This window comes from Euleptes europaea, chromosome 6, assembly GCF_029931775.1.
Source record: "Euleptes europaea isolate rEulEur1 chromosome 6, rEulEur1.hap1, whole genome shotgun sequence".
Classification (NCBI taxonomy): Eukaryota; Metazoa; Chordata; class Lepidosauria; order Squamata; family Sphaerodactylidae; genus Euleptes; species Euleptes europaea.
In genome coordinates, this window is record NC_079317.1 from 59,309,610 (window position 1) to 59,325,192 (window position 15,583).

The 15,583-nt window shown below is 44.0% G+C and overlaps 1 protein-coding gene across 1 annotated transcript; it reads right to left on the reverse strand.

Annotated features, from left to right (window-relative positions):
• Positions 1-372: 372 nt before the first annotated feature.
• NR1H3 (nuclear receptor subfamily 1 group H member 3) lies at positions 373-14,644 on the reverse strand. Its single transcript, XM_056851441.1, has 8 exons — positions 14,500-14,644; positions 11,256-11,522; positions 9,637-9,845; positions 8,901-9,080; positions 6,847-6,946; positions 4,188-4,301; positions 2,762-2,856; positions 373-529 (listed from the first exon to the last, which is right to left on the reverse strand). The coding sequence occupies exons 1-8, from the start codon at positions 14,615-14,617 to the stop codon at positions 383-385; spliced, it is 1,230 nt and encodes a 409-aa protein (XP_056707419.1). The 5' UTR covers positions 14,618-14,644; the 3' UTR covers positions 373-382.
• Between the last annotated feature and the right edge of the window lie 939 nt (positions 14,645-15,583).

Here is a 15,583-nt window from a genome sequence, read left to right on the forward strand (position 1 = left end):
AAACTGCCAGTGCATTCCAGAGGGACTCTAATGTTCTTCCACAAAGCGGACCTGCAAGGGGCCCGCCTCTGAAACCCCTCAGAAGCCTCTTTGTGTGCCTGGATGACAGGTTAGATTAACATCACAGTATCAGCGCGTGGAAGAGGAAAGGCACTGGAGGAATTATTGAGGAGGATTCTTCATCTCTACCATGTTGAGGTGTTTCTGTTGTTTGTCCTACTTTTGCAAGACCAAAACAGTCCATCTTATTTGCCGTCTAAAAGAAACCACTGGCCCGACAGTCTTCAGCACTGCCTTAAGCACTTTGGAGAGAAGAGGATGACTTCCGGTTAGCACAAGGTGAAAAATGAGGTTAGTGGGTCAGCGCCCTGGGAGAGTGCCGTCACTCACTGACATCCCATATCTCTGATAAGAGTGGCGGCAACTTCTTGTCTTGTAGCCGAAGAGCAAACACCTGTTCAGAATGGACGCTACTTAGGGTCCGAAGACTGACCAGTTTCATTAACATCCGTGGGAACATTAGATGATCCTGCAAGTCACAAACAAAGACAATCATATCAGACAATAGCAAGAGCCGATGCAGTCTAGTGGTCAGTGTGCCAGACTAGGATTTGGGAGACCCAAATTCAAATCACCCCTCAACCATGAAGCTCACCAGCTATCCTTGGGCTAGTTCCTCTCTCTCATCCTACCTTACCTCATAGGGTTGTTGTGCGGACAAAATGGGGAAGCATAAAATGTACTAGAGATAGACAGCTCTAAATCTTTCCATCCCTCTCAAGTATCAGTTTATCATCTGCAAAATGGGACTAGTAATGATCCACTCAGAAAGTTATTCTGAGATTGAATAAGATTGTAAAGTCTTTTATATACCGTGATACATAATAATAAAGCTAAAACGGTAGTTTTAGCACATTATAAAGCACATAATTCATTCTTCGCAGCCACATTAATATCACAGACAGTAATGATGACCCGTGCCTAGAAGTTCTATGCTCAGAATAAATTATGTTAATCTCCACAGTTTCCATACACAGCTTTGCATAATACATTGAAATCTTAGTATTTTCTGTTTTGAAAAGAAAAAAAAAGATTTGGGTGGTAAATGGCATAGAAAGCAATCAAGGGTCTGAGGGTAATAAGGCAGGGATAATGACTGAGAAATCATAATAGTATGAAGTACAAAACCTGGGCAAGACAATGAAATCAATTACTTGTAACATTAGAGATCCTGCCCAAGTTTTCACACCTTCAACAGGCCCATTTCCAAACTTTTTTTGCCCCCAAGAATCAGGGCCACCATTCAAAGGCAGAAGTATGTTCAATCCTCCAGCATCTCCAGCTGAAAAGATTTCAGGAAGCAGGGAAGAAGCTGTCCAAGATCCCAGAGTGCTGCTAACAATGCCAGGAGAACTGATATAACTCACCATAAGGGAATTCCTTATATTCAGAAGGGAGACAGAAATTCATTACTTAAATTGCAAAGTCCCCAAATATGTCTGCCTCTTAACAGAACAAAGCTGTGAGGAAAATATGCAGTAGCTTTTATCTGTTAACTTCAAGGTCCTGTTAACTTCCCTCTTGCATGAGTAGGGAATTGGTGTCCATAGGAGACAGAAGCAAATGGTAAGAAAAGCTCTGTTGCAATAATGCAGCTTAAAGTACCTCAGAGGCATACTTTCTTCCTGCCCCCAAGCGCTCTTCAAAAGAATGGCAGTTTCTCTCTGTTGCCTCTATAGGCAGGAACTACATCATTTCTCTGTTTTATACAATGTCTCCTACTGAATAAACACTAAACAGAGGAAGAGAACCATAGCTACATGGCATATGCTTGGAGGTGTCGTCCCGCCCCCCGTTAAACTCCTGAAGGCCATTTATGCATGGGTACTTTCACTCACGTTCATCCCCTGTCTGTCTCGGTTGTTCCTTGGAGTTATGCATGAGTTTTCCGTCCATTAGATATGAGCTCGCTGCCCACCCTCACAAATCCCAGGACTTCCCATCCCTCTATTAACCCAATTGTTCCATCTCCCCTAAGCTCAGCCCACTTGAAATCCCCATGCATAAGGCAAAGTGTGGGACACAGAAGCTTGGCATCTCTCACAGAAAGAACTATAGCCAATTACAAAACAGCGTGTCAAGGGGTGAGGATGCAAATGCTTCCTTGGAGTTCTTTCTGGGCACAAGAAAGACTTTTAAAAACAAGGCTTGGGTTTCTCCCCACCCCCCCACCGTTCCTTACAAATAGCTCCGTTTTTTGTTTTTGTTCTTTAAATGCTCTTAAAATGCTTTTTTATGCAGTTATTGGGTTCGGAGAGGGACTTTTTTCTCACTACAGCCAATTACAAAGCAGCATTTCAAGGGGCAGGGATTCAAATACTTCCTAATTTGAGCTTGGAGACTGCTAGTGCATAGATTCCCAAAAAGAAAGTGTGGGTCCAGCCAGCAACGATCCTCAGGTAAAACTCCCATGCATAAACGACTGAAATCTCCAGATAAAAATACTCCAATAACAAGGCTGGGGAAACCCATCATCTTTGAAAGTGACTGTCAGTGCACCAACAATCTGACTCAAGATAAGGTTACTTCATATAGAAATAGTGATAATTAAAAAAGAAAAAAGAAAACAGACTGCATGGCTAATCATGTATCAGACTTGTTTGGATAATTTAGGAGTATTTTAATCAGAAAATACATATACACACAGATCCATATCTCTGGTATCATTGTGATTACTCAAAAGCTTAATCTAGACACTTACTGTTGGTCTGTGGATACAAATGTAAGAATGTAGGGCCTCTACGTAGGTATGCTGCAGCCTTTCCACTAGGGGCTGGTCCTGAACATTCGGGCGGTCTGCCAATAAGCAGATTGAAGCTTTATAGGTAGCTGAATGCAGACTGGTAATGCTTAACCTGTTCCTATTAAACTTCAGACCTTGAAAGCCATCCCTTCCCCGTAAGCCTGGACCCACAACTCTCCCCCATACATCCTGCAGCTGAGAAACAACTTACAGCATAAACACTGTTGCAAGAAACTGTTTCTCCAGCTGTTGTGATTGGTCTGTGTTTATTAAAGATTTTCTCAAGGAAGACTCAATAAAGCCAAGAAAAAGCCCCACCAACTTGAAATGGATAAACAATAATCACGAGACACGGCTGTGAACCAGAAGTTATGTTTAAGAAAAGTAGCCTTAAGGGAGCCATATTTTCTCAATCACAGCCCCCATCTGTAATAACAATACTGGCCTATCTTGCAGGGATGTTGTAAGAACTGAGATACAGTATAATATAAATGTAATTATTATTATTACTACTACTACTATTACTATTAAATCAATGGGATTAGTTCACCACGGCTGGATTGTACTCAGTGTTTGCAGTCAAATACCTTTGTCTATATAAAGCATCCAGACAACCACACAACTCCACGTCCCTTCCCAACCCAGCTTTTATCAAGAAAGGCAGACTATACATGCTGAAAAATAAACAGAGACCTCTGACGTTCAGGCCTTGGTGTCTCAGAAACAATCCATTATCATAATCCTGTATTTCCCAGAAGGTGAACATTATCACTGCACACAGCACGTTCTCTGGACTACTTTTCTCTCTGCCACTGAAACAAAGCAGAAACCCTCCCTCCAGAGCCATTAAGCAACGATTCTATGGGGTAACTGAGGAAAAGGGCAGCTTTCATATTATCTTCCTTTGTATTAGGGACTTCAGCAGGGGTGTCCAATTTCTCAGTTGTTTACATACTTTTTCCCCCTTCATAAAGGTGACTATGAAATGCTGCGAGCAAATGGGAGAGCAAGGTCTGCAGTTTGCAAATGCATGGATCCCTTTGCATTGTACACTACTTGGCCAAAACAAGGCCACTTTCACAGAAACTTTCACTAGGCACTAATGATTTTGCTTTCATTCTGTTTTTATTGTGGGTTTCTTCCATTTATTCTACTTTTGAAGACTGGGGATGTTTACACTATTTCAGACTTGCATTTGATTTTTGGCACATTACAAAGGCTGCCACTCAGGAAAATGAAATCATACCCGCAGCACAAATCATCCTTCAGTACTAGCATCAGGACCCCATCCTCTCCCATATGGGTATTTGATAAAAGGGGTCAACCATCATTTCTACCTTTTTAATCAATGCTAGTATTTTCTATACCCTTCCAGGCTTATTACCTGCAGAGAAAATGCTGATAGCAATTAAAAGTGCATATTCGGCATCATTGAGCTGTAGTTCATTCATTCCTTTTGAAAATTCAAAGATGGGGTTAATGAACTCAAACTGCAGGCCTGGAAGAAAAAGATAAAGAGCTGGTGGTTAACAATCAATACTGCTTATTCATATTGCAGAAAAGCTGACTGAGGGTATTTGGAAACCAGCTGAGTTCTTGTCCTGAATTAGACAGAAATATATGGGCAAAAAGTCACTCCATTATACTCCTAAATTATATTCCCACCATGGTGCGCTCAATAAACACTCCATGGGACACACTGATCCCAATTAGAAGCATAGAGTTGAATCCAAGGCTTCTACAAATGAAGTGAGGTCAAGGAAATGATTTTTACTAACTTTCCCAGCTGCCCCTTGCAGCCCCCCATGATAAGCTGATGTTAAGAGTCTAGGAGCAGCCCCTTCAACAATATGCTACATGATAGTGGAGGTTGCAGCAGGAAGTTAAGGACAGCCAAATTGACAACCTCTACCCTTCTATGGGGTTTCCTTTCATGCATGGCTTTTGTTTCATTCATGGAATTTGTACCACTTGTACCGGGCTGAAGAGGGGAATAAATTTAAAATATTTCTTCTACAGTAGCAGCCCCCTACCACCACGCCATATGTCATATTGTTCTAGAGCAGTGGTTCCCAAACTTTTTGGGCCACTGCCCCCTTGGTTCCACAAACTCAACCCCAGCGCTCCCTACCCTATCAAACACAGTTGAAGGGGCCCACCTCTAGTGCCCCCCTGCTGCCCCCTTGACTCTTAGTGCCCCCCAATGTAATCCCACCCCCACCCCCAGGGGGTGGTACTGCCCACTTTGGGAACCACTATTCTAGAGGGTCCTCTGGCCTTCAGCAACAGCTTAGGTGTGCGTAGTGGGCTGCTGGGGGAACGGGTGTATTACGTCTGTGAACTCACTCCATTCACAGATCCAAACCACAGACGTAAAACCTCCTCTCCACAAACATCTGGATCTATAATAATTGGCACATGGGCATGTTAACTATTTACATAAAACAAAAGTATTCTATCTGAGACATCGATTAAGGCACTTTAGTCCTAAAAATCCTCCAGAATTAAGGAAATCATAACCCTCAAAAATAATTTTGAAATCCTAAAAGCAGGACACAATGAATACAAAGGGAATCGTCACTCTAAGATAATGCTGCAAGTAAGGTGGTTAAATTCCATTATTAGGGCATCAACAGTACTGTTTTTTCAAAGCTCTCTCTTCACAGTAGGTTACATAGCCCGGGAAATTGGGGACCAGAACTTACATTAAAGGGAAAAGAAGTAATCAACTACAGGAAAGAAAATGAGTTGGATAGTTTTGCGGTCTGCATGTTTGAAAAGAATCTGTTAACATTCTGATTTCATTTTGAAAACAACAGGTTTTTTTCTAATTTGTGGTTTAAAAGTATGTTTGAAAATATACAAGCAGAGAAAGATTACAGTGTTGCAGTTTCTAAGGCTGCATTAGTGACTGGTTCTTTCTTCATGACCCCCTCCCCCGGCCACCACCACTGCAGTCATGTATGCCTAGGTAAAGGTAAAGGTAGTCCCCTGTGCAAGCACCGGGTCATTCCTGACCCATGGGGTGACGTCACATCCCGATGTTTCCTAGGCAGACTATGTTTACGGGGTGGTTTGCCAGTGCCTTCCCCAGTCATCTTCCCTTTACCCCCAGCAAGCTGGGTACTCATTTTACCAACCTCAGAAGGATGGAAGGCTGAGTCAACCTTGAGCCGGCTATCTGAACCCGACTTCCATCAGGATCGAACTCAGGTAGTGAGCAGAGCTTTTGACTGCAGTACTGCAGCTTACCACTCTGCGCCACCCTGTGCTACTAATACATAATAATACTAATACATAATAATTGGCATTTCCCAATCATCTCATCAAAAAATGTTACCAACTATTAAAATTCAGATTCTGGGTAAAACCTGCAAAATGAATAAGCTTACGAAAAATGGGAATATTTCCTTGAACAAATTAAGCTGACTTATACTGCATCAGATCTTTGGTCTGTCAAGGTCACTATTGTCCACCCAGACTGGCAGTGGTGCTCCAGGGTCTCAGGCTGAAGTCCTCTACATCCCCTACTACCTGACTCTTTTCACTGGAGATACCAAGGGTTGAGACTGGAGCCTTCTGCATGCAAACCAGATGCTCCACCACTGACATACACCCTTTCTCCTTAATTTATCATGAGAACAAAGTTTGATTTCTATTGGCATAGACTCTGCATTCTATGTTTCAGTAAAGAAAATAAGCTGCCCTGAATACTGGCCCGCAGTGAAGAACAAATATTTGCACGACAGTCTGAACCACTCGTCTTCAACTGCTGGCTGAGACACCACCGCTAGGTCACAGGCCAACGTAAGGTGGACAGCATGAGGGACTCAAGCACCTCTTTGACTTTTAGTTTTATAAAAAAAATTAAGACAAGGAGAAAAACAAAGATGGGTCACAGAGAGATGAGAAGAAAGTTGGGAGAGGTACAAAAATCTGCATAGGTAGTAAAAGAAGAAGAAGAATGGAACCCATGTAACAGATTGAGGCTCAAAGGAAATCCCACATATGAAGACTGATGGTCTACATTGAGGTTAGGTCACCTGCTTTGGCAAAGTCATCCCGATTATAATTCAGATCCTTCAAAAAGGTGATGCTTTCTGTTTCTGGATTGTAGCGCCGAGATGTCTCCAACAGCATCACCTTAAACATTAAACAAAAGGAAGAAGGTCTTCACTATGAAATCAGCAGACTAGATTCCTGCACTCACAGATTGTTACCCGCACCATCAGCAAGAGCTGTACCATGCAGTGAGGAAGTGCTTCATGCATTCTACCACAGTAGTCACCTAAGTTTCAGTCCTTAACCTCTGTTGCCCTAGAACACAAGGGACCAGGATTTGAACTGGACAAGTCAGAACTCCAGAACTACCCAGAACAGTCTCCCATACAAGGTAAGAAAGTAAATGAGCAGCCAAGTAGTCAAATCCTGTTTTCTGCAATACACCTGCAATGGAAAGTACAAGGGTAAATACTAAAGATAGGGACTTAGGTGCTACAGGAGGAACTAGGGGAGTTCCATGGGTGTCTAATCACCATCATCACACACATACTGTCCCGGGACGGGCCAGCTGGCCGGCTCCCGGGCCGACAGCTCTCCCGGACCCACAGCCCTGGGCCCAGGCTTACCCGCTGGAGAAGCGGAGGGGGTACAGCCAGTCGCCCAGCCCCCCCCCAGAGAACCGGGGGAAGCCAACGCTGCTCCTTCTCTCTCCCCCAGGTAGCCGATCAGATGGGGCCCAGCAACCCAGGAGCGGAGCGGCGGCGCCGCAAATCCCGAGGCCCGGCGCGGCCAGAATGACGCGGCCGCACAGACTCCGCCCCCCTCAGCTGTTGAGCGGGCGGGCGCGGCTGGGGCAGGGGAGAGCGGCCGGCGCAGCTGAAGCCGATCGCCGCAAGACGCCGGCAACGCCCGGCTGGGGGGGGAGCACGGGGGCGGGACGGGGGTGTGGGGAAAAGGGGCGGGGCCTCTCTGGCTGGAAAAGGTGATAAGGCGAGAGGGGAGCCGCGGCCGGGGAGGAAGCCAAACGGAGGTTGTGAGGAGGCTGCGAGAGAGGGAGCCGACAACCTGGCAACGTCTGAGAGGGGAGAAAGCTCTGACTCCCCCTCGGACTGGTCTGAGGCCGAGGAGGCTCCTCCGCCCCCACCCTTGGTCCAGGCAGAGACCCCGGGGGTCCCAGAAGCCCAGGAGCGGCGTGACACATACCAAGTAGCAGGAAAGACATGCCCATGGCTTTTGATGTCTCTACACTAAAGCCCATGGTACAGGAAATAAACAAGGTAAGCTTGAATTCATACTACAGGGAGGTAAATATAACTTAATAGGTATCACAGAGCTGATGGGATGGCTGCTGTGATTGGAATGGAACAACTGAAAGTAATAGAATAAGTCCAAAAATAATAGAATAAGAGGGAAGTAATATTATATACCAAAAATGTGTACATGTGCAGAACTCCAAGAAAGTGAACTTCATAGCCCTGTGGAGAGCATCAGAGCAAAAATAAATAGAGAAAGAAAGAAAAACATGATTGGGGCTGGAGTTTATTACAGACCTCCGAACTAAAGGGCAATGTTTTCCTGAAACAAACCTTTTTCAAGGAAGCAATAATTAGTAATAACAGGAGATTTCAATTGCCCTGATATTGGTTGGGAGACTAACTTTGCTAAGCCCAATACATTTCTGATGTCTCTTGCTGACAAGTTCCTCTTTCAGAAGATGGTGGAAGAAATGAGTGTATCAGCCCTCCTTATTAACTCAATCCTTATTAACCTTAGTGGGTGAGATGAAAGCAGTGGGAACTTTGAGGGAAAGCAATCCCATAATGCTGGAATTCTTGCTCTTATGGAAAGCACAAGGTGACCATAACCAAACAAGTACCCTAAACATCAGGAAAGCTGATTTTATAAACTTAGAGAGATGCTAGATAGGATCTCATAGCTAGGTAATCCACCAGTGAAGCGAGTTCATGGCTGGCAAGATTTCCCGAAAAAGGAGTTGCTAAAGGCACAATCGTTCTTGCATGCCTGCCTTTCAGCACTTGCCAAGTTGGCACTCAACTCTTGGCTGTCGATCCTTCTGACAAAATCCAGTTCTTACCTCTATTGTAGACATCTTTAGAAGAGCTATCTGATCTTCTCTGGTGAGCTCCAGAAAACCTGGCAACTGCTTAGCAAAGTCCACAATCTCCTGAACAGAGATTATTGCAAGTTCTGTAAAATGAGCAAAGCGCTGTTGTCGTGCTTCACGATTATGGGGATCTGAAATCTGAGGCCACGGCTGCAGTTGGAAGGGAAAGCAAATGGGGCAGGGGCACAGAAAGAAGTCGATGTAAGTTAGAAAGAAAAACAAATCTAACCAGTGAAATGTCTCAGTTCCTCCACAGCCTTGTTGCCCTGAGCTTTCAAACAAATAAAACTGATGCAAACAACTACCACAGTTCTCCTTGTCCAGCAATCATCAGCCAGCATCCCACAGCCCAAAGGCCATGATGCTTCAACATGGCCTTTTGGCACTTTGAACTGTGGTAAACTCTGCTGCTTCCCAAACCAGCAATAGGAAGCTTCCACTGGCCCTGCTCTGAGGGTCACACCTCCGACTCCAGCTATTGTGAGGTGCAGCCAAGACCCCTCTCAGGCTCTACCAGTTTGGCCCTTATTCTCTTGGAAGCCACAGTAGGGCCTGTAAGTGTGGAAGGGAGTAACAGGCTGGGTGGTGGCCACTTCTCCATGACCCTGCCCAGATGCTTACAAAGAGACTCCAACCCAGATCCTTGAGATCGTGTGGCGTTTGTTTTCCCCTTCTAGTTTAGAACCACCCTAAAATGTGCCTTTACCGTCACTTTGAGTCTGTCTGTGAAGGAGCGCTGGTTGCACTGCTGCTGAGCTGCCACAAGCTTTTCTATCATGTTAAGCTGCTGAGGTGTCATTTTGGGAGGGTTGCTGGGAGGCGACAGCGGATTCTGCCGCACAACTACCGTTCTAGCCTGATCATCCTCCTGCTTCTTAAGTTTCTTCAGCTGGATCTGCTCTTCAGAAAGAACACCTGAAAGTTGGGGACAGAACAGGGAGCAGTGAGGGAATAGACACACAACAGAAAAGGTACAAACATGAAACAGGGGAAACCTTTAAGACACTTTCCTAACTTAAGAACATAAGAAAGGCCCTGCTGGATCAGACCAAGGTCCATCAAGTCCAGCAGTCTGTTCACATAGTGGCCAACCAGGTGCCTCTAGGAAGCCCACAAACAAGACGACTGCAGCAGCATCCTGCCTGTGATTCGCAGCACCTAATATAATGGGCATGCTCCTCTGATCCTGGAGAGAATAGGTACGCATCATGACTAGTAGCCATGAATACCCCCTCTCTTCCATGAACATGTCCACTCTCCTCTTAAAGCCTTCCAAGTTGGCAGCCATCACTACATCCTGGGGCAGGGAGTTCCACAAGTTAACTATGCATTGTGTGAAGAAATACTTCCTTTTATCTGTTTTGAATCTCTCACCCTCCAGCTTCAGCAGATGACCCCACGTTCTGGTATTGTGAGAAAGGGAGAAAAGCTTCTCCCTGTCCACTCTCTCCATGCCAAGCATAATTTTATAGACCTCTGTCATGTCTCCCCTTAACTGCCTTTTTTCCAAGCTAAACAGCCCTAAGCATTTTAACCGCATCATAGGGCAGCTGCTCTAGTCCCCTGATCATTTTGGTTGCTCTTTTTCTGCACCTTCTCAAGCTCTGCAATATCTTTTTAGATGTGATAACCAGAACTGTACACAGTATTCCAAGTGTGGTCTCGCCACAGATTTGTACAAGGACAGTATGATAGCAGCAGTTTTATTCTCTATTCCTTGTCTAATTATGGCCAGCATGGAATTGCCTTTGCAGTACGGAAGCAGCATCCATCACCACTTCTTGTGTTCTACACACCCATCTGCATTGGTAACACTCGCCCCTTCTTCACACGGCTCCTACACAAGCAGGCTGTTTATTTTTCATTAATCAGGCATAAACGACATTTTGCAAAGGCCAGTGTCCTCTCTGTGATCTCTGTTTTTTAAAAGTGCAAATTTCAAGATCTCATGGCAGCAGAGAAAGCTTTTCAAAATGTTTCTGCACAGCCTCCTAAAGGCTTTTACAACGCTGAAGCTATTATGTCTGCCATAAAGCCTTCCCCCCTCATAGCTTCCAGTGATGGTCTGATGGTCTGCATAACATGAGATTTAATTCCTAAATATTCTCAATTCAGTGAAAATTCATATATTGCAACCAGAATAACATTTGAAATTAAATAGTTTGCATTATGCATATTGTCTGATGTTTAAAACCATTACTTCAGTTTGTGGCAGGTCTACGTATAAGGCATAATATCGCATTAAGAAGCCCTCAGAGCGGCATGATCCCAGTATATTCTCTCTCTTCCATGTTGCTTTGGGTAACCACTGTTCTTGTTACCTACATTGTTCCCGCATGCCTGCCTCTTGGCACTTGCGCAGCCGGCATTCCTGGCACTTTCGGCGCATGTACATGTCCATCTCACACCGGCCGCCATTCTTGCAGACATACTGGGCACCCTTGATGACACTGCGGCGGAAAAAACCCTTGCAACCCTCGCAGCTCAGTACGTTGTAGTGGAAGCCGGAGGCCTTGTCCCCACAGACGCTGCACACCTCATTTCCGAGCATCTTGGGGGCAGGCCCCTTCTTCCTTTTCAGGGGAGGGTTTTCTATAAACAGAGAGAAGAGCACAAGGGGGAAAGGATTTTTTAAAAGGAGGCTAAGAAGGCTTCTTATAAAGCATGGAGAAATCCCTCCACATAAATGGAATAACTCGGAAGCACTATACCCCGGTCTAATCAAGACACACGACAGACCGCGCCTCAGGAAGACACAGATACTGCCTCTGCTAATCATGTTCTTCAGATACTTAGCAAGAGTTTCTCACACACTTCTAGAACCAGGGGACTAATCTAGAAAGAGCTGGTTCAAACATTACATGAGAGCCACTGGCGGACTGGCCAGGGTGTCAGCTTGCCCGATGGCAAGTGGGCCCTGTGGGCCCCTGTTGAAGTGGGGCCCCTAAAACATTAGACAATATGTTAAAAATGTTAACGACCTTTTAGTAGCTTGAAAATATAATAGAAGTTCCAATACTATTACTGTATGGAACTAAAATTTAAATTGTACTTTTTTGTATTTTTTGAAAAAATTTTGAAAATTTTTTGAAAATTTTATTTATTTCTTATAAAAATTAAATGATAGCGTTATAGTTGTGAGTGGGCCCCCTTTGTCTCCTGGCAACCAATATTTTTAGACCCAGTCCGCCACTGATGAGAGCCAATTCTTACATTACGTAAGAGCAGCCATGCTGGATAACACCAAATGGTCCATACAGTATAGCATCCACACAGTGACCAGCCACGTGGCCAGGAAGACCTACAAGGCAGGGCACAGCGGCCAAAGCTTCCCCTTATACTGCCCGCAGCTCTGCTATTCAGAAGATTACTTAGTACGAAGATGAAGATTCCACATAGCCATTGTGGTCTACAGCTGTTGCTGGAACTATCCACCATGAATCTGTCTAACACCCTTTTAAAACTGGCTTTTTAAAACTGGTGTGGTGTAGTGGTTAAGAGCAGTGGTTTGGAGCGGTGGACTCTGATCTGGAGAGCCGTGTTTGATTCCCCACTCCTCCACATGAGCGGCGGACACTAATCTGCTGAACTGGGTTGGTTTCCCCACTCCTCCACATGAAGCCAGCTGGGTGACCTTGGGCTAGTCACAGTTCTCTCACAGTTCTCTCAGCCCCACCTACCTCACAGGGTGACTGTTGTGGGGAGGGGAAGGGAAGGTGATTCTAAGGCGGTTTGATTCTTCCTTAAGTGACAGAGAAAGTTGGCATATAAAAAACAACTCTTCTTCTATACCTGGAGCCATCACATCATCCTGTGGCAGGGGTAGACCCGTGTTCAACTCTCATTCACTCATGAAGATTACTGGTTGACTCGGTCTCTCTCAGCTGGTCTACCTCATACAGTTATTGTGAGGATGGAGGGGAAAACTAAGTATGCATCCCTGAGCTCTTCAGACAAAAAGTGTAAACCATACGTAAATCATATTAGATTTACACCTGTTGGGGACTGTTCTATAAAGGGCAGTTTTTAATATTTCCATTCTTTTTGTGTCCTTCTGTATTGTGTTTTTATGCCAATAAAGGGATAATGATGATGACACCTGTTGGGGGGAAAATAAGCCACACCAGTCACTGGGTAACTGGGCTCTTACTGAAAAAGATCCTTTCAAGGGGTTCAGGTGGGCCCTCTGTACAACAAGAACGTTAGCAAGAATTCTACCGCCTCTAAAGAATATGGATGATCACAGGTTACAATCCTTCCCAAGTCTTGTTAAAACATCTCTTCACATACAAAACTAGTGTGTTAGGGAGATTTTGACAGAAAAAGGAAGTCAGACAAGCAACCCCCCCTTCTTATACATCTGAGATCATGCAGAAAGTACTACCTGCCCTGCTGACCATTTACATTCAGCTCTGAAAGAACCTGGAAGTTCCCTGGAGTGTTCTATCAAAAATTAAGCAAAAAGATATGCAGGTGAAGGAGTAGCTACTTTTTAAAATTGGGAGACTTGCTGTCATGTAAAGATTCTTTTATTCTCTCTCATTCAGTCACTAGAGGGCAGCATTGTTTTTTCTCTATGGGAGTCTAACATTAGTTCTTTATTAATAAAAAAAGACAGTCTTGTAGCACATTGAAGACCAATAAATTTATTATAGCATGAACTTTGGGGGCTCAAATCCCCTCCACCAGTTTCATTAAGCGTATCCTTAGCTGCATCTTCACGCATTTGATAAAGTAGGCTCTACTCCATGAAAACATATGGCATAACAGACGTGAAAGGATGAAAAGGATCTTTGTTGTTTTGCTGCTATCCATCTGGTATAGTTTTTATTACATTTAAAAGTGATGTGGGAGAAGCCGGTCTTCTCTTGCTTTGTAACACAGCCCTTTTGTCCCACTGCTGTCTCACATCAAATAACATTTGCAGGCTTTTCAAAAACAGTGCAAAAGCCTGCAAAAGCTATTTACCAGAGGCAAAAGGCAGATGACACAAATCCCTCTATCAAACCACTTTCAAATTTTTTGAAAAACCATCAATTGTAATGTGTCTCCAGTACCCACAACTGGTTCCACCCCTTTCCATTCATCTATCTTCCCCTCCCTTTCTCAAATCCACAGATGTAACACATGTTTAGTCAGGAAGCTCTGCTTGATTCTAAAGCTTTTCTCCCTGTGGTTTACCACATGCAAGGTGGTGTTTTTTGTAATGTGGGGAAGGATTCAAAAATACCCCACCTTCAATCTGAAGTATTACAGTCCGGAATTCTGCCACTTTCAGCTACATCAGCCTGGTGTACTTGCTATAGTGTCAGATCAGGGTCTGGGAGACTCATGTTCAAATCCCTACTCTGCCACTGAAGCTTGCTCTCTCAACCTACCTTACAGACTGGTTGTTGTGAGGATGTAACTGGGGAAGGGAGGATGGTGTTGTAAAGCCTCTTTGAGCCCACTCTGGAGAGAAAGTGAGGTAAAACTATCTACATAAAAATAAATCTGGATAACATGTAGATTGGCTCTTATTAGTCTGCTCAAAATATTCATTCTAGTTAAACCAAGGACTTGAACTTACCTGAGTGCTCAGGTGGGATCTCTGAGCCATAGAAAAGAGCAAACCTTTTCTTCTCCTCCATCTCAAATACACTTGTCTTTTTCCCATGGCTGTGTGCAGCAAGTTGTGTGGGACCCATGATGGCTTCTTTAGTGGGGCTCACATTCTTCTCTTGGGTGAAACATGGTGACTGCTAATCTCAGCACTGCATTGCAGCCTTCTTGCCAAACGAAGAAGCCTTTTGAGGAAAACAGAAGCATAAGAAAATACAATTCCTTTTTTTTTTTTTTTACACACACCGTTTCCACAAGGGTGTCAGCCCATACTGCCCCTGCCTCCAGTGGTTTGTTTCCTCAGAATTGTCATCTCTTCCTCTTTAAGTCATAATCATCTGACTTTAAACCTGATCGCCTTCTCGCCTACTTTTGCCTGTCTCCAGCTTTTCTCTATCCACTTCCCCCTCTCTTTGTTTTGTTCAGTTTTACCTTCATTGCAGTCTCTGATATTATATGATTGGTAATTAACGTAAGAAGTTCAGAAACTGGGGTTTGATAGACATCACAAAGCAATATGAAAGATGGCTCAGCTCCTTGCAACCTAATTAAAAATAAACCTTGCAGAGTCCAGGCTGCTAAACGTTTCATTACATATTACATCTCTATCCTACCTCTTCAGAGTTTACGAGGTATCTCACAATAAAATCAAAATCACTAACAACCAAATAAATTGAGCCAGCATCGGATACACTACAGATATTAGAATCAGCCAAGGGGGCTACAAAAAAAATACTTCACCTACAGCTAAAAAGAGATAGACAAATATGAATCATATTGTGAAAGAGTGGGAAATACAAGTATTGCAAATATCATTAGTAAAATAAGTGTCAATGTATTACTGGGGGTAATATATGCCGCGGGGGTTGCCCCGGACATGGATTAAGATATGTTGTTGATTTCTTTTTTTATCATTCCCTTTTTCCCTTTTCTATTCTGTATCCTAAAAATAAAATAAAACGTGTTTTAAAAATACTTCACTGAGGACCTGGGAAAACAAGAACATCTTCTATGAGTTGCCTAAAGTTCCAAAGAGTAGGTCCACATACATA

What these genes read in the sequence shown, in the direction of transcription:
- NR1H3 (XM_056851441.1), bottom strand. Translation starts at nt 14,617, where the DNA reads ATGGGTCCCACACAACTTGCTGCACACAGCCATGGGAAAAAGACAAGT. An exon ending in TATCAGCATTTTCTCTGCAG is followed by an intron (nt 2,857 to 4,187) that starts GTAATAAGCCTG and finishes GCTTATTGGCAG; the next exon opens with ACCGCCCGAATGTTCAGGAC. An exon ending in TTTGTATCCACAGACCAACA is followed by an intron (nt 530 to 2,761) that starts GTAAGTGTCTAG and finishes TGTGACTTGCAG; the next exon opens with GATCATCTAATGTTCCCACG.